This window comes from Lissotriton helveticus, chromosome 8 (genome assembly GCF_964261635.1).
Source record: "Lissotriton helveticus chromosome 8, aLisHel1.1, whole genome shotgun sequence".
NCBI lineage: Eukaryota > Metazoa > Chordata > Amphibia > Caudata > Salamandridae > Lissotriton > Lissotriton helveticus.
This window is the reverse complement of record NC_136069.1, coordinates 10,757,412-10,777,057: the sequence shown is the minus strand read 5'-3', so window position 1 is coordinate 10,777,057 and position 19,646 is coordinate 10,757,412. Positions and strand designations below refer to the sequence as shown.

General features: G+C 46.9%; 1 protein-coding gene across 1 annotated transcript in view; it reads left to right on the top strand.

Moving 5' to 3' along the window:
* POGLUT1 (protein O-glucosyltransferase 1) overlaps window positions 1-19,646 on the top strand; it is an 85,507-nt gene that overhangs the window by 50,905 nt on the left and 14,956 nt on the right. Inside the window, exon 8 of the mRNA XM_078656364.1 lies at window positions 10,717-10,775. Within this exon, the coding sequence (XP_078512490.1) occupies window positions 10,717-10,775 (59 nt within the window). The remainder of the gene's footprint in view (window positions 1-10,716; window positions 10,776-19,646) is intronic.

Genomic DNA, 19,646 nt, shown 5'->3' with positions numbered 1-19,646 from the left:
AGCGGTGAAAGAAACAGTAGTCGCAGAGTGGGGGACCGACAGTAGCACCAGAGAAGTCGCCAGTGAACCCAGCACCCCATGCAGGGACAAAGGAGATCACAGGACTGTCTACAGCATTGGAGAGAAACAATTACAGAGCGCGCTCAACCAAGTTCTCTTATTGGTCGCTCACTGATTTGCTGAATCATGCGTCAAACCCTTGTCATGTTAGTAAAAGCAGAGATTTTATCCGTCCATTCCCTGAAGTAACCAAAAACTCAATAAAGAAATAGAGCCAGAAGTCTGGCACAACAAGTTCACATCTTTATCTTTCTTTGCTGGTTCTGATGACAGACAGCAAACTGACATGTTTACTAATTAAAAACTGAAATTTGTGCAAACTGAAATTTGCTCTCCATTGCCTATTACTTCTAATCAAAGGGAAGCATTGCCCAGTCATTGTCCACTCATCCAATTGCCCTTTGGAATTAACTTTGCCAAACACTTTTCAGTAGTTACTGCCCTGACCGTAGCACCAGGCGTACCGGTGTGCTCTTAGCTCGACAAATGATTGTGTCCATCGTGACATTGATGTACGACTTGTATAACTGTTCGATAAGGTGAATAAGAGGAGCCTTCTGCAAGGCAAGGAATACTGACCACTTTATAGATCATACAGTGGGACCTGCAAACTCGTACAGAATCATTAACCAGATGGCCAGGTTTCAGAACCTGTGGACAACACATAAGCGAGTCCTATGAGACTATGACTGAAATGTAGAAAGTTGGTACCGGTTGTGCACAGCTGGCAGAGTGTGGCGAGAAGCCAAACAATAGGAAATACACACCCTGATTAACACTTAGAGTGAAAAAAATAATTCAGAGTGAACAACAAGAAATAAAAGTAAAAAGTACTCGAAATCCCATAGGCAACTCTACTGTTTTCTGCAGTGAAGCCGTGCAAAATTAAACTACACGTTCACAAATACCCAAAGTAATGTGAAGTATTTTGAGGAAATAATCTTTTTATGGGGAATCACACTTGTAATGTAGAGCTCTGCAGTGATGCCCGCTTTCCGACTTGTGCATGTGATCAGTGAAAGCAGCACCGCACTACCTTGACACACCTCGATGACAAACCTTCCAGCGACATAGGGTGTGATGCTGTGAGTTCACCCCGTCGCCACCTGCCCTCCCAAATACCACACATTCCAGTGGCGCTGGTGCATTTGGTCTACCCTAGCCTCCTGGACACCAGGGAACCCTAAAACTGTGACTGGAAGAAGTGAGAGGAGACGGCAGCATGAGCTGGATCGATATCACACATGAATTTTCAGCAACGAAATAGGTTTTTGGCATTGATAGGAAAGTCTTCTTTTATGTTTTCAACAATGGGTTGTCATTTAGTGTTCAGTACTATATGAAATCAACCAAAACAAAGATTTTTATTGATTGATTAGTTAGTCAGGTGCATTTGGATAAGAGTTCATATTACGCTGACTGATGTTCAGCCCCTTTCAAAAACTGAGCTTTACAATGTAATTCGTAAAATCCCTTGACCCCCATACAAAAAAATTACTTTAATGGGGTGCTCCTGGGGCACCTAAATGTAAAAACACCCACTTGTCCACAATATTATCTTTGCACAAAGACATTTCGCTTTGAGATGTCTAAAGGGTAATTCCGTGCAGTGGCCAAACCTCCTACAGAAATCAGCTTGGTTTATAATTCATAAGCTGCTTATGCTTTAGTATAGGAGTGTGAACACTGAATTTTTATTTAGAAAGTGAAACCTAATCCAGAAAACCATTCATTATAGACTTTAAGTAGTTATATATCAATAGTTACATTTCAGGTTCTGTTCTTCTTGCATTTTAAGCCGCTCGACTCTTCCTCACGGGACAAGGTATGGCAGCGCTAGATTGTGCCAGAATGTTATTCCCTCACCTAAACCCTCTGTCCGTCTTGGTTGCATCAAGGAGATGTCTCGTTTTTGTTGTCCATTAATTTCATACCTTTTACCTGAATTTCTTGGTTTCGCTCATGTAGGTCATATCTACAGCCTTATTGGCGTGCACGTTGTATTTTGTAACTTCATTAAGAACTTTAATCCAAATGTTTCCTTTCTTTCAATAGACAGCAAGGGAATTAGTGGTCTTCTCCAAGCTCTTAGCTTATGAACCATTGTAAAAACAATGTTTTCCAAAGAAGGTTCATGTTCTTTTGGGTTTGATTACTTCAGCTCATCAATTCAGTGAGGAGACACATTATCCAGCTATTTCATAGGAAAACATTGGTGCTACTTCTGCATCTTATCTTTTTGCCAAAGATTTGTTCAGATTTTCACTTCAGGTAAGTAGTTGATTTACCAGCATTCTTTCTTCAGATAAAAGTCTGCACGCGGGGGATTCTATAAGATGCTGTGTTGACATCAGTGCATGCAGTAGAACATTTTGTCACTTATGCACTGTTTTAATCGTGAAGCAAAGAAGTTAAGCTCGGTTAAAATGGAACTTCTCACAGCGGGTATCTGCTTGTTATCAGTTAGTGAGTGTCCAGTGGACAACTACAGCAGGGACACGTTGTACAAAATGGAAGACCACGACTGCTGCGTTCCTAGTTAATGTCCCATTACCTGAACTTTAGAATTCAGCAGTGTTGTGTTCCACACTCCTCTCTGCTAAGTGTCAGTCTTTGCACTTTAGATCTTCAGGTTGGACCGCTGCATTTAAGTTGGAGTTCTGGGAGGCGCTAGGGGGCGCACAGCGGAATGGCTGCCTGAACCGCAGCTCCGCCGGGCGATCATCAACTAGGTGGTCGATTTCCGCCCTCACCCTGATACTCCGCTCTCCAAGGCCAACATCACTCGTGGGAAGATGGGGTACGTCGGCGACGAGGGGATGCTTCAGCTAAATCTCCGGTAAAAACGACTTTTCACCGTTTTGGATGCGGAGCTCGCTTGCTTGCCTGACAATATGGCCGCCGTCGGACAGCGGATCCCGGTAACGAGAAGCAACCCGGCTTAAACTCGCCCTCCTGTACTGACCAACGCAAGCGGAGGTGAGGGTTAGCGTTCAGGGACTGTGCGAATGTGTGGCGTTGCCCTTCACTTTAATTAACGGCCACAGGACTTTGCAGACGTCCAGACGCAAATGCCTGACAATATGGCGGCGGGAGGCTCCGGAGCGCCGAGTCTGCTGCCTTCGCGCCAAAACGCGCTATAACTGCTGCACGGGTCTGTGAGCTCCGGGGGTGCGCTGGCACACTGCAGACCACTGTACACTCCTGGGTGCGGTCTGTCCTGGCCAGAGTTGCTACCATCACCCGCACTGCCGTGTGGGCGCGAGCCCGACCGGCCAGGATACGCGACCCAGACACGGTGGGGCACACGCGGTGGGAGGCGATCCCGCGTCTTGCTGCCTTTTGCAGGGCCCAGGACGGGGCTGCAGACGGTCGCTAATAACGCCAATACACGCAGAGGACAGACTACTTAAGCCGCGTCCCCCCCCTCTAGAACTGTGCGTTCTGATGAGGTGAGCCCGAGCTCTGGGACGGTATCGCGCGAGATTGTTACCCGTCTGCACGGAGGCATCGGCGAGAGCCACGAGGGCATCTGGGGCCATCCTCAGGAAGGTGACTTCCCCCTCCACTAACATGGGGAAACCTGATAAACAACAGCCAAAGATCTCTTTCGACTCCAAAAAGGCGACGAGACTAGTGGACGGGGCGGTGGAAGAGGGCGGTGCGGCCGACCCACCACCCAGTACCAACATGGAGAAGATACTGCTGGCGATACAGTCGAATCTGCAAGACATCAACGGTAAGCTTGATAACCTCACATGCAGAATGGATAGTATGACCGCACGTCAGGAGAAACATGGTGAACGGCTGGATGAGGCGGAGACCAGGATTTCCGCAGTTGAGGACGAGGCAAGGGCCTCCACCACAAAATGCACGGGAATGGAACGTCTCCTGGAGGTGATCAAGGCGAAGGAGGAGGATTTGGAGGCGCGCTCGAGGCGCAATAACGTCAGAATAGCGGGCCTGCCGGAGACGACCAACACTGGGAGGATGGAGCAATTTGTTGAAAACCTATGCAAAGATCTCTTTGGAGCGGAGGCCCTGTCATCGCTCTTCATAGTGGAACGTGCCCATAGATCGCTAGTCCCCAAGCCGCCACCTGGCGCCACACCTAGACCTATTGTGGCGAGAATTCTCAACTATCGAGACAGGGACACGATCCTCAGGCTTGCGCGGGAAAAGGGCAAAATCACCCATCAAGGCAACTCCCTGGAGTTTTACCCAGATCACACGGTCGCAGTTCAACAGGCACGTAAGGAATACTCCTCCGTGAAGGCCAAGTTGCGGGAAATGAACGTTGTCTACTCCATGCTTTATCCAGCGCGGCTTCGAGTGATGTGGAAGGGGAAAGCAATCGTGCTGACAACACCGAGGGCAGCCCAGGACTTTATTAAAAGAGCGCAGCGTGAGTCGAGAGAGGACTCGCAACGTGACCAGCACAGAGACTCGGAATAATGCCATTGAAGCAGTCTATCATCATGCAGCGGTGAGTTTTGTTGTACTGTTCCACGACGTGAATGACCACTGGACCACTTTTGGTTGTAGTGGACGGCTCCGTCCAGGGTCATCCTCCTTGGGGAGGTCAATGTAGCTATACAACACTTGCACTTTATCACTGGGGCAGTCGTCCGATGACACGATGGGGGCTACAGAACAACTCTGTTTTTTCTTTTTTCCCCTTGATGGTTACTTTTCCCTGTAGCTGCCCCATGCTACATTCTCCACCCCACGATGCATTTATTCACGAGGCCGGAACAGGCTGCTGCAGTGGCGGATGGCTGTTGGGGCTGACGGGCTCTCGCCTCTTGCATTAACAATAACTTCTGACACTGCGGAGTAACAAGGCCGCTAGTAGCGTGCGAGACTCTCACAAGTGATGATGCACCGACTTGTGGTACAGACTCCAGCTGTTGGCAACACATTTAATTGTAACGTTGGCGAAGATGCCCCCTGGCTGCGCCGCACTTCATAAGGGTGGCGTCGGGTACAGGGGGCGGATTGACTTTGTTGTCGGCAACGGACATCGAAAGGTGTCGAGATGTCGCGGTGATGCTCTTATGGCACTGAGACCCATTGAAACATGTAGCCGAGGTACTGGAGAGGTGGAGGGTGGGGGCGGGAGGTTCGACCACTTGTTTTATGCATATATACAGTTGCTTGCAGTATCGCCGGAACCCGACCACCGGGTGTAGAGTTGTGCTCCTAGCGGACCTCCGTAAGGGTATTACCCACGAAGTGTTCTAAGTATGGGCAATGTTTTGATGGTTCTATGTTTGTGGGAATTATGCTCTGAGGGGACATGGCTTCGGCAGGTTGGGGTTGCTGGAGTGGGTGGGATTCGGGGTGGGGGTATGTTTGCCAGTTTACTAAGACCGACAACCTTGAATATGTACTGCTTGTTGTGTTCCACATCGTACTATGCTGTCATTGAAGTGATCATTCTTTGCATCACGGGCGGGTGGATACCACCTGAGGGAGTGGCATGTGAAGAGATGGTGGTTGTTATATTTGCAGATATCAATGGGTTCTGGGGAGGAGGGTAGATTGTGCTTGAACGTTCTTACGTGGAACATCAGGGGGTTCTCTAGGCCTCAAAAGGTCAGGCAGGTTTTTGCTAGTCTTAACAGATGGAACGTAGATGTAGCGTTCATACAGGAAACGCACCTGGCACCGCACACTCATGCACATTTGGGTGGGAGGTGGGCTGAATCAATGTATAGAGCCTCGTATTCTTCCTACTCACGCGGGGTGATTATTTTGATCAAGAAAGGGGTTAACTTTGAGGAGCGACACGTTCTTTGTGATCCAGATGGCAGATATGTATTGGTGACAGGCACACTGAGAGGCCAAAGACTGACACTCTTGAACGTATATGGGCCAAATACTGATGCTCCCGAATTTTTCTGGGAAATATGGGGACACTTACAAGCACATGCTAGCGCACACATACTCTGCGGGGGGGATTGGAACGTCACGTTGCAGGATGGACTGGACCGCTCCTCCCAATCGCTAGAACAACACAAGCAATCGCGGCAAATGGTGGGTCACATGATGAATGATCTGGCCTTAGCAGATCTATGGAGGTTGCAGCACACTGATATGCCGGGCGCTACTCACATCACATCGTCACACAATAGTTGGTCCAGGCTGGACTACTGGCTAGGCTCTAGGGACATGGCGCTGTGGGTTCGTAAGTTGCAGGTGCTACCCCGAACGCTATCGGACCACAATCCTGTACTACTGCGGGTGGAGTTGCCCCGATACTCACCTCCCCCCTTCCAGTGGAGATTCAATGCCCGTGCCCTCTCGGACACAGTCTATGTTGACACAATAACGAAAGCTATCAAAGACTACTTTGATAATAATGCGCAATCGACGGATGACCCGTGCCTTCTCTGGGAGGCGTTCAAAGCTACGATCAGGGGAGTCTGCCTAAGCACCACCGTAGGGGTACTCAGGGACATAAGGGGCCAAATTAGTCGTTGTGAGAAGCAAATGTATGAGACTACGCAGGATGTTTCACATTTACAAGGCATGCGTGCATTGCATACGGAGCATGCGGACTTTTTGGAGTCCGAAATAAAGTACTTAGATCGCCCGCAAGTGGCTAGAGCTTTCGGGGAGGGAGGTAGGCCAGGGGGGGTGCTGGCGCGTAAAATTTGTGAGGGACGAGGACAAAAAGCGATACTAAGGGTTAACTCTAAGGAGGGTATACCACAAACGCACTCTGAAGACGTCTTGAAATGTTTTGTTGACACCTTTGGCACGCTATACCAGTCGCAACCCACTGCCCCAGCGGAGGACACGTATGACTATTTGCGCGATGTAGCAATTGGCTGGCTATCAGATGCACACAGGGAATACTTGGCTAGGCCCATCACAGTTGAGGAAGTGACGGGAGTGATCACCTCGCTTCCGAATGGCAAGGCGCCCGGCCCTGACGGGTACACCTCTGAATTCTACAAGCAATTTGTGGATATTCTCGCACCCTATTTAGTAGACATGTATGGCGCTGCCTTCGAGAATTCGTTACTCCCCCCCCCACTCTGCGAGAAGCCATGATCATTGCTCTCCTGAAGCCGTCCAAAGATCCGGAGGAATGCGATTCCTACAGACCGCTATCCCTGATTAACGTGGACTCAAAAATCCTCGCAAAGCTGATAGCGGGCCGCCTGTCTCCCTTGATGACTAGTCTGGTCCTTCCAGATCAGTCGGGCTTTGTACCCACCAGATCCACGTCACACAACACTAGATCTTTGTTCGCTCTTGCACACTATCTCCAACCATCGGTTAAAGCTGCGGCGGTCATGCTCGACGCCGCGAAGGCGTTCGATTCCATTGAATGGCGGTATATGATCATTGTCTTACACCGGATGGGTTTCCCTAAACGGTTTGTACAGTGGGTCACCTTGCTCTACACAGAACCACGCGCTAGGGTTCGGATCAATGGCTACATATCGGATCCGTTTGACATTGAGCGTGGCACCAGACAAGGCTGCCCACTATCCCCTTTGTTATTTGCGCTGGCTCTAGAGCCCCTTGTATGTATAATTCAACAGAACTACAAAGAGTCGGCGTTGCAGTTTGCAGCCAGGCCTCTTCACATATCACTCTACGCGGACGATATGCTCTTATACGTCCGCGACCCTGAAATCCATCTGAACCCACTGCTCAGAGAATACATCCGCTTCGGCGGACATTCAGGGCTGGCGATTAACTGGTCCAAATCATCCATAATACCTCTGACCGACACCACTTTGCCCTTCGACGTGGATTTTCCATTGGACTGGCAGAGGGACCCGATTCGATACTTAGGGGTCATGTTCCACAGAGATCCGGAAGAGGTCCTGCGGGCCAATTACGGGGTGGTACTCTCTAAGCTTGAAGATAAGATCCAACGTTGGATTCGATTGCCACTATCATTAGCCGACAGAATCGCAATCGTAAAGATGAACGTGTTGCCCAAGCTCTTGTACCTGTTTAACAACGTCCCAATAACGCCGACGCGTGAGATCTTCCGCCGCATAAAATCCATGGTGCGGACATTGATTTGGGCAGGCAAACAGGCTCGGATTGATCTGCAGACCCTAACGCTTCCATTCGCGAAAGGCGGCTTTAGTGTGCCTGATTTTCTCCTCTATTACCTTTGCGCACAGGCGCAGTATGCGGCGTATTGGTACCACAATGTCCCATATCTCGCACATACGGCCATTGAGGAGGGTGATGCTCATCCCATCCCCCTATCTGCGATAATATCACACACGAGGCCACCGCTGCATGCAATGGACATCAACACGGTGGACACCACGGTCAAAGCATGGCACAGGCTTGGACAGCTGTCCCACAAGACTCCACTATACGCTCCAGACATGCCTTTACAGCATCACCAAGCGCTGTCAGTCACTGGTGAGAAGGTTGGAATGTCCTTGCTGAGTAGGGCAGGCATTGACAAGCTAGGTGATGTGTTTCAAGCCGGAACGTTTGTAAGCCTGGACCAATTGAATTACATCCAACACCAGACTCCCATGTTCCACCTCACGTACTATAGACTAACTAGGGCGTTGAGGGAACATTACCCAACATTCCCGACAGAACCAGATTGTCTTGCACCACTACAACTCCTGATTACTACTACTGATCTTTCACATCTAGTGTCTAGATTATACTCAGCGGCACAATCAGAACTGGCGGGACACACTCAGAAAGCTAAGGGGCGGTGGGATGCACCACTAGAGAATCCACTAACAGATGAAGAATGGAATAACACTTGCGCGTTAACACAGATTTTAACGCCTAACGGCAACTTAAGAATAATACATTTTAACTTTATACACCAGATCTACTACACGCCGATCAAGCTGCGAAGGTTTGGCCTACAGGAGGAAGACAGATGCAAGAGGTGCAATAGGGAGGGGGCGGATTTTGCACATCTGGCTTGGGATTGCGAGAAAGTGGCGGGATATTGGGGGGAGGTGACTACCGCCCTTGCTGGTATGTTGGAGGAAGAGGTACAATGCACACCTAAGATCTGTTTACTGGGAATAGTTCCTCAATTCCGTGCATTGAAGCGTAGGTTTTGTGCACTTGCTTTATTGATGGCGAAGAGACAGGTGGCGCAATGTTGGCATAGCCGAAAGGTACCGACGAAGGCAACATGGCTGCATGATATGTCCATCTGCCGGGACAGACTACAAACATATGAGGAACAATTACCGGTGAGATCCAGACCGAAGGACATGTGGTGTTTTTTGACAGACTACCTTACTTCCCTGCAGGACAGTGAGGAGGATTAGTTACACAACTGTTTCACCTCATGGGTGGGTTGATTAAGGCACGGGTACAGACTGGCCAAAGGTGTACATAGGGGGAGCACTGAAGTTATGGGGGAATAGACATCTAGGTCGTATGAAAGGATAATGTCAGGTCTTCAGTTGGGGTATGTTTTTGTTTTCCTTGTTTTCCTCTATATAAAAGGTTAAAATGTAAGACTCACGACGCTTGTCAGACATGAGCCATATATAAGATGATGAGGGTGGTAGTACCAACAGATTACACGCTTTGCTTCATATACCGCTTGATAACTACACTCTGTTTGCATTGTGATAGCGAACCGGCCTCTGGGTTGTAGGTTCATGCTGTGTACTCTGCTTTGTGTAAATAAAGGTCTTACAAAAAAAAAAAAAAAAGTTGGAGTTCTGATGACTTAAGTTTTTCTGAAAGCCACCAGCTCTAGGGTACACTCTTGTTAAATCTATGCAAACCTTATACAGTCATAATCCATGTTTTCCACAGATTAGAAAGTTATTTGCCAGTTTCACGCTTTATGCCGCTTGGTGGTAGTTGTAGAGTCACTTTTGTCTCTTCCTCTGAGGGAGGATGGAATGATCAGATGTTGGTGTAACAAGCACACCGGAAGACTGCATTGAATCTGAGCAGATTCTGTAGTGCGTCTCACGAGGTGGTACAATTTAGGCACACTTGGCTTTCTTTGCTTTCTTCTGTTTTTTTAAGCTCCTTTTCTTTTACTTTTCCAACTACTCGATGGCAGGAGTGGGAAGTTTGTGAAAAGACAATTGATTTCCAGATTCTGGTTCAGTGTTTCACGACTATTTTCCTGCTTTACCGATCTGATTGTCCGAACTAAGCAAGGAGGTGGCACAATAGTTCTTACTGCTGGAATCCGTGCATTTTGCATCATTAATGAATTATGTAGATATTTGATATAGTTCATAGTCTGTTTGGCACCCTAGTGCTTTCGGGCACTCACTGCTGACACCAGCCCTTATTCGCAACAAGATTGACGCATGTATACTTCCATCCATGGTCCATAAAATTGGATACTGTAGAAGTTAGTAGTAAGTTATTATATCCTCGGATTCGCAAGCTTTGCAAGTTTCCCTGCTGCCAGGGTCATCAACAGATGTTGTGGAATATCAAAAAACTCATTCTCAAATTCTTATAACAGGTTAGTACTTTTTTTACCATTTGAGTTGAGTAGTTATGTGCTTCCTCCCAGAACATATTTATTTTCCAAGAATTTTAATGTACTGGCTTCTGTCAGCTCGCCCCACCAAAACCATCACCCCTGTTGTCATTCCTCTCTGAGCACCTCTGTTGATTCTAAAGCTATTTTATTCCTTCTGTTCATTCATACAGGACACCCTTGGAAAGCCACCTGCGAAGGAAGTCCCCCTCGTGGATCACTGCAAGTACAAGTGAGTCTGACCCAAGGTGACTCCGGGCCAGGGTAGGGCTGGTGTGGCCTCTCCATGGTTAGAGTTTAGTAAAATGAGACCAGCAATGTGTCTTGGTTCACACAAGTGGAGTGAGGGGGTAAGACGACATCCTGCAGGAAGGCGGTGTGCCCTGGCAGCATCGTGGTACCTGTTCAACCAGGAGACCTGGATTCTAAGCCTCATCCTCCTCACGATCAAATACTTGATTGGGACAAATCATTTTGTATTTCTTTGGCAGCTTTACCTTATATGTTGCAAATGGGAGCCTGTAGAAACATATCAACCCATATGAGTTTGTTTATATTAGAAAGCTGGCCTGAAGGGCATGAAATTTGAAGGAATCAGTCGGGGTTTTATTTTTTTACCCTAATGTTTTTCTGGAATGAAGGAGCAATGCTCAGTTTATTTTCTGATGATAAACTATATATGTCCTAAAAGTAAGAATAATGGGAGAGCCCATAGTGTCCTAATTTGCAGCGTTTACGGGAAGTCTGTGGGTGGCTTGAGGTTGAAGATGAACTACCCAGGTCCTGGATGATAAACTATATATGTCCTAAAAGAAAGAATAATGGAAGAGCCCATAGTGTCCTAATTTGAAACGTTTACGGGAACTCTGTGGGTAGCTTGAAGTTGAAGATGACCTACCCAGGTCCTGGGTTACTTGGTTTTGCTGTTCTGTTGCTCGCTGTAGTTTTCTAGGTACCTGGTTTCCCCAAAACATGTGTAGAACAATTATTACAAACCTGGTCCTCCCTGCTAGATGGTATATCTCTTTATTCTTTTAATATTCACTACAATCTAAATTGTTATTGTTGGTCTTGGTATCTAATTTTGAGTTTTCACACTTAGCCAAATCTTTCTAACCCCCAGCAGCTGGATTTGAGATGAAATGTGTGCTTCTCTTCCACGCTCTTGGCGCTGAAATCTCGCTGACCGGGGTAAAAAGCAAAACCACAAGTCATAATTCATGTTTGAAAGCCCATGCGAGTTACTGCGGGTCGTTGCTGGCGGGGTTGCCTCCTCCTGGCCCTTCAGTGATAGTGCCTGCTTCAGTGCCCGTTCTCCATCAGCAGAGTCCATCCCTATTGCAACACCCCACTGCTCCAAAGGGCCATGTGCCAGGTTTCCTGACCTAACTCCTATGGGTTGGATGCCACACCTCTCCTAGTTATATCTGTGGGGACCTGGGATCACCCTGGTCTGATTCTGGATGCTCCGGCTCCTCACGTGCTGGGTCGGAGCCGCATGAGTGATAGCCTGAGTATCCAACCAGAATACTGCACTGAGCACAGGAGTGATTCTGTGGAGGCAGCATGGTTTCCATGGGATTTAACCATCCAAAGGTTTTCAGTTAAAGATGTTTGTTGCCTCTTCTTGATTTAACAACCCAAGCGGGCATGTTCGTGCTCTGGTGGCATGCAGATTGTTGGAATTTAAGTATATGGCCCCTGTGTCGAAGGCCTTTTGTCTGTGGTGTTTGTGGACTTGAGCAAGGACCGGTACCCATGCCATCTGCCTTTGCGCCTCTTGACAAAGAGTTTAATTTCATAGACTTGATAGGGAAGTCATTTGTAGGAAGCTGCCTCTCTATAAACTATACCAAAAAGTAGTATAGTGTGCAGACAGAGCAGTGGATCCCCAGAGGCTTTACAGAGGCTAAAGCAGATAATTCTAATTCTCTTGTTGTGGTAGTGTGGGCGAGCAGCTAGGCTTATCAGAAGGCTGTGCTAAGCATTTGTTGTACACATAGTGTGAATAAATGAAACACCCACTCAATGAATAAATCCAAGACTAATTTATAAAAATGATACTTGGTTATATGTATTTTGTAGAACCACAGAACTTCGGTTAATACGTTTTGCAATAGAAATACTGTTCAATACCAAATGTGGACACTAATTGTAATTTTCAGACTTTGCAATGTTAATCTGTGGGAGGAAGAAAAAATTCACCATAAAAATGGGTAACCTTGAATTACAAGACCAGTCTTCGGGGCTAGGATCAGTATTGGGCAAGTCTCTGTTCAGCACCAACAGTACACCACCAGCGGCTCAGGGCGGCTGGGTGCAGGGTGCAAACACTGCGTTGGACTTCCAGTTCAACTCAGTGAGGAACTGGGAAAAGAAAGAGATGCTGCTTACAGGTGAGCACTGGGCAGGTGCAAGGCAACACCAACAGTACACCACTAGCAGTAGAGGGGCAGCAGCGTGCCAACACAGCGTTGCATGCCCAATGTTAAGCAAGGGAGACAGGCGAGATCTGAAAAGGGCTACAGGCTCAGGCCAAGAGGCTGGTCAAAAGCAGCCAACAGCTGGAGAAGTAAGTTGTGATGCTGGGGGATTTAGGAACACTTTTGGTCCGCTTCAGCAAGGCTGTGGGCCGGCGGGTGCAGAGGTGCCTTTTAATGTCAGAAACTGCTTACCTGAGGAGGTCTCAGTAGAGGGGATATCTGTGCAGAGGCTGCAGGCAACGTCGAGGAATCCGGGAGGGGTCAACTCATGATTGACTCTGGTGTTCTGGGGAATATCGCTGGAACCAGTAAGCCACTTGGACTTGGGTGCAGAGGTTGAACCGCGACCAGTGTTTTGTGTTCTTCAGGTCACAGAAACCTTTACTTAAAGCTTGTTGATGGTGAGCAGATACGCAGTTCTTGAGAGATCTCGATCTTTCTGAAAGGCAGACAATCCTTCCAGGGTTTTGGAGGTTGCTGGGCTGCAGGACAAGCCGTCTTTTGGCACAGAATCGTCGAGGGCTGCAAACCGGCCGGAAAGGCTGGAGCCATGCCAGTAGTTCTCTGCAGTCTTCTCTGCTGGTGCAGCTCTGTGGTGTCTGGCTCTTCTTAGGTCGTCCAAAACTGAAGTTCAGGGTCCGAGGATGCCATCTAAATATTAGATTTAGGGCATTACAAGTGAGTGACAGTGGGCCCCTTACCTGTGGTTTCTACACCTTCATTATGCCCACCTCCTGTGGGAGGGGGACATAGCCTTAGTCATGATTGGATAAGCCTCACCATCTTCAAGATGGTGGGCACTGAAAAATGTACTTCACCTCGTCTCCAGCTTCTGAGGGGTGGAGTTGGCAAAGGGGGGCACACCTTCTATTCTTGCTGAGTTTTCCGCCCGTCGTCCCGCCAAAAGGGGCGTGAGGACAGGAGGGGAGCCTACTCCTTCTGACAGGAGAGTCTGGAATCGCCTTACAAAGGCGGCAAGACCTTTGAAGCTCCTCGCCACAGATAGCTCATCTTAAACAGGGGGAGGTGTGAACACCCCAAGCCAGGACAGCCAATGTTCTCAACCTCTGAGCGTAAAGGCGCTCACCCCATGAGGTCAGAACAATTTCTGTTGCTAGCAGGCTGGCTTCGGCCATTTGGTGACCACACTTAGGGTTGGTAGGTTCAGGAGACCCCTCTAAGGGTTCCTCTTCGCGCCATTGTTAATAAAGCCGACACTGGAATCAGTGCAGGTTTATTATGACAAGATGTCTGGTACCAAACATCCCATTCTTCAGTGAAGCCATCATGAAGCTGGGGAACCTGCAATGACGAGTGTTCAATCTGTGTACTTCCTAAGGCTTCCCTGGTCACTTACAATATCCCGGAATCAATATGGATATTTCGGGGACTTGAGGACTTCTGGATCCCTTAGCTCCTGACCCCCGTGCCTGGAGAGCACATCGAAGACCTCCGCTACTTCCATTCCTGCTACTCCCCGGTTGTATCCGGAAGCAAACAGCGCATTGCCGCAGGCGCACCACGACCACTGGGATGTTGCCCTTTTCGTACCTCTGTCATTTCATGTGAGGTTTTTTTAATTCAGCGGGCAAATTCTCAGGCATCTCTTGATCGTTTGGTCCTGATGATGATCCCATAACCCTTGTTGGGGATCGAAACGTCGTTGACACCCACATCTTGACTCCTATCTGTATTATTAATTGATGCGGAGCATAAGATGTCTTTGTTATTGTGACTAATTGATTGTTTATTCTTACCACTAAGTCAGTTTTTATTTCATACCTAAGGTAAGGAAATCTACTGATTTCCAGTTACCCCCTCGCATTCCGCTCACTTCATGTTTTCTCTATCAATTGTGTTTTTATCCTTGTTAATAAATTTGTAATATTTTTAGCATTGAAGTAGACCCAATCCTGATTTCAGCATTGTGGCTACACTTTTTTGTATTCATTTCTGAAAGGGACCACTGTCTCTGATAGCGCACTACTACCCTTGGTCCCTTTCGACTATAAGGGTTCCCTTGTTTGTTGTTGTCAGGGGACAAAGAAGGCCAATACTGTATGGGACACAGAAAGAAATTAATGTAGGGCCTACATTGAACAGATTTTCACCTAGCTGACACCAGGTGTACATGCATAAGGCATACTCCTACACCCAATACACAGAGTAGGCCCTCTGCACTGGAGATGGATGTGCCTACCTTTTCTTTCAGACATTGCATGCCTGTAGGATGTCCAGGTCCTTCTTTTATCAAGGACCAGGAGACAGTTAACACCACGGGCGAGGCATCTTTATCTGCGTGCTGGAGGTGCCCGTCAGACAACGCCGGTTGAAACTCTGATGAACACTATTTCCTAAACTGACAAGTACCAGGCAACCCGACCTGCTGTTGCCTCCCCAGCAGTACATTTTAAGGTTCGACTGGACTTTTCAGCTTGTTTGGGACCACATAGTGGGAACTGGAGCACTATATTCTTTTGTCCCCAAATTAAAAGAAAAATGTCCAGGTGCTCCTCCGGTGTGACCATGAGTAAACTGGACTGTGTCCTTAACTGTACACTGTTGACCACACACACACTGGGTCACCTGGACATCACCGGGAAAGCTTATTGCCCAGAGGCTTGCGGGACGTTCTGTGGTGTTTTAGGAGTATGACCAGCTTTCTATGGCTACCTCGTCTGTACATTAAACAGAAGGTCACCTTCCAGTATTCTAAGCTGTATTCAATCTAGTCCTCGAAAAACGACAGATACCCAAATGCTCTTGAAGATAGTAGATATAGGACATATCCAATTTGGAGAACAGAGCACCAATCTTTAAACAAGCACTGGCGTTGTCAATAGGTCTCGTAGTAGGAAAGTTGGAGCTATTGGTTTTGTAAATGACAAAGCCCTTTATGTTTTGAAAATGAAAACAAAAATAAAAGGCATGGTTATTTGCAATTGTAATAGCTCCAACTTTCCTACTGCGAGACCTATTGGCAATGCCAGTGCTTGTTACTATTGATTGTGGTTATTTGTAAAGCTGCTGGAGCCTTATAAATTGGAGAAAGATACAGCCTAATCTGAAGCCTCTGGTGGTGCCTTTTAATTGTTTGAGCAGTGCATGACTCATGCTCTGAGTTTATGGACTGCCACCGTTCACTGCACTGTATTGGTCTCAAAATAAATGTAACTGCATTACCCTGTCTGCAGTTTAAATAAGGATCCGTGATGTCTATCTGAAATGTTCATAGTGCCAATAAACTCTTCATACAGATACATGTGCCACTAAATTCTACTGTTCTTGATCCTGGAGTCCTCAAAATGTACTAAATCTATAACAAAACAGAGCCACTTACATATGTCAACTGCTTTTATAAAGAGACACAAAATGATTCATCTACCCCTTCAATCATACCTGTACACTTTTGTGCAAGAGTTGTGATCTGCAGTGATATAATTAAGACAAATCATGATCCCTTTCAGACTTTTTCATTTTTTTTAAATTGGACTCTAGTAAGTTAGTGATTTCCTTATTTTAGCATTTTAGAATGATATTAAGATACAACAGTGACTCCTATGGAAAATAATATATTGTATGTTTTCTGTAGAGAAATTACATGTGAAAGCAGTAAATTAAAAATTTGGCATCCATTTTAGAACATATCAGCTCATGGTGCTTGAGGCCAGCTCACATAATCGAAATTACTATTAAAATATAAAGAACACGGCCAAATGTCATACTTTTGCCTCAATGCGTAATTATAGACCTGTCCTGTGGATTGTGTTCAGTACATCGACTGTTCAGTAATTTTTACCACTTAAAAATAGGCTCAGTTGCATAACTACTATTAATTCCTGAATATAACCGTAGGTAAAATGTACACCACTGTCTCTTATGTCACACTATTTATTATCTCATGTTTATGTGCAACGCTGCTGTCGCACTATGTTTAAAGCACATTTCCAAACCTCACACACCTCTCATACAGATCTTACTACCAGCAACGCCATTTTCAATCATGCACTCCAAAGGGTGTCTTCGAACCACTGAAAACCAGAGCAGCTAAGAAACTGTCAAGGGTAAAAGTTTTTAATCTAGGTTGCAATACATTAAAAAAAACTTCACAAAAGAACAGTATTATAGTAATAAGGCATATAGCTTTCTTTGTACCAGGCACCTACATGCCATTTCTACGGTGTGAGGACAGGGGTGCAAATTAAGAGCTCTGGCTGCACAAAATAAGATACTATCTTGTCCCAAAGAGAGATGGCCTCGCGAGAAATATGCCCAGTTTCCGTTCTGGTGTGGAAACCAGAGCAGTCGTTAGCTGTGCTCCACGACATCAGTGCCAATCAGGTCATGGAAGCATCCAAGCCAATGCTAACAATCATGAAATGCAATTAGCAACTACCTTTGCTGCGTGACTTCGTCACAAGTCAGTATACGCAGCAGCTGCGGCCTTAACAGGGTACACAGCTGGAGAAAGTCGGCAGGCAGGGAAATAATGGGAACAGTTTCTAAGATAGAATTGACAGCACCCAAGTGGCAATGTAAACGAATCATTACAAAGGAAGCAAAATAATGAGACATTCAGTTAATATGTTGGTCACTTAATATGTTGTGGAGGTACAAATATATCTAGAGAATGTGTACCGCTGGCGGTGAGCACTGCACATGCGCCAATGAGGGTAACGTCTACTGAGGGATTTCAGGGTGCTGACATCGGACCCAGGTTTCAGTCCCCTGACATAAGAGCAGCACCTTTGAAGCGAGAAGTCGAGCTCTGATGTGTCCATCTTATTGACTGTGTGAGTGACTCTAAACCACAAATAACAGAGATCTTCGCATATAGCAATGTAACTTGAGCGGCATTTGAACTTATGAATAACTCCATCTGGCAAAATTAAAAAAAACAACCAAAACTGCATTGGACATGCTGCGAAGCTCATCGTGAGGTCCGGGCAACAGATGTAAACCAAACACAAAAGTACAACAACCTGTCCGAGATGCAGAAAGACACGCACATGTGTTTTAACCAATATAGCAGTGGGAAAAAAGACGTGGTAGCGGTTGTAAGGAACAACTTGGTTAGATTCCATCAAATATTATATTTGCATGTTTCTCTTTTCAGATATATTATTTTGATGTAATCTAACCACGTGGTTCCTTGCACCTGATACCATGTCTTTGCTGACACCCGCTGTCAACAAAAGGAGACTCATAACATGGATCCCCAGAGGGAGAGGATGTGATACAGCGGTTAGAGCGGCTGACTCGGATGCTGGGGATCGATGTTAGTCTCGGCGTCGCTTCAACATCCTGTGATTCTGGGAAAATCACTTACACTCCGCCTTGCCAGCGCTATATCAATCTACGAAATTAAATTAAACAAAAAAGCAGTTATCTCGCAGGGGTGATGCGGGCAGACAAGTAGTGTTGTGGGAGGGGCGAGGGGATGGAGAGAAGACTGCACAGGGAGATTAAGTGACGGCACTACAAATGAAGCGATAATTTAAGTTTAAAGAAAAAAGCAGCGACCTCGGAGCGGTGGGCAAGCAGTGTTGTGTGGGGGTGGGTGGGACGACAAAGGGAGATTACGTGACGGAAGGGCAAATGAAGCTGCCGAAGTTTAATGCACGAAGTAAACCAAACAGAACACTTAACGAGCAGAGGAAGGCCAACAACAACAAGACGGAGGGAAGGCAGAGAAGGGGAGGGGGAGGAGAAATGCGACACGGTGTGAAGCAGCAGGGGCCTTTGAAGTGAAGCTAAGCTTCACTTCAAAGGTGTGGGAGGAGTGCTGCTACGGCCTGGGGGAAGCTGGCTGGGGAGGGGGAGGAGAAATGCAAGTTTATGGCCCAAAAGCGCGTGCCTGTGGCCACGTGAACTTCATGAAAACCGCAGCAAAAAGCCCGTGGTTTCACGAGGATTTTGAGCACTTGAATTCTCGATCCCTCAATGCGCTTGCGCGCATTGTAGGTCACGAGACCTAAAAAGTTAGTGTTTGTCACTAAGGAGCCACCAAGTTGCTCATAACTCGGATGCTGGATGTGCCTTATAGTTGATTTCGGTTTTTTGTGTATATTTGTTCCATCTACTCCCCTGGTAACCAAGGTAGTTATCTTACCATGTTGAGCCTTAGTTGTTCAACCCCCTACTGAGGTAGCCATCAGCTTAAAGGAAGAAACTGTGGCTATCCAGTCATAGTTCTCCTGTACAATCACCCAGCACACCTGCTGTTAGCCATAGGACCCTCACAGGATACTGCTCAATGAGCTCTGACAGCCTCAAGAATGGAATCAATGCCGGTGTTAAATCACCTTTTTGGACACATTATTACATCTCTTCAAGCTGCTGTGGTACACACTCATTGTCGTTACACCTAGAGGTCCCTCCGAGGAGCATTACCACATGACCCCGCACTCACTCTGTCATAGCCCACGACTCCCTTGCTTCAAATTAATGCAGATGCTTTTCAGAGGACACCAGCTCCCAAGCCTCACATCATCACCTCTTTCGGTAGGTGATTTATAACAACACATTCCACAAAGTCTTCCTTCTACATCCAGCACAGGACAGATGTGTCTTGTAGATGGCGGTCCTGGTACGCCCAACAGTACCTGGAAATGCAGAAC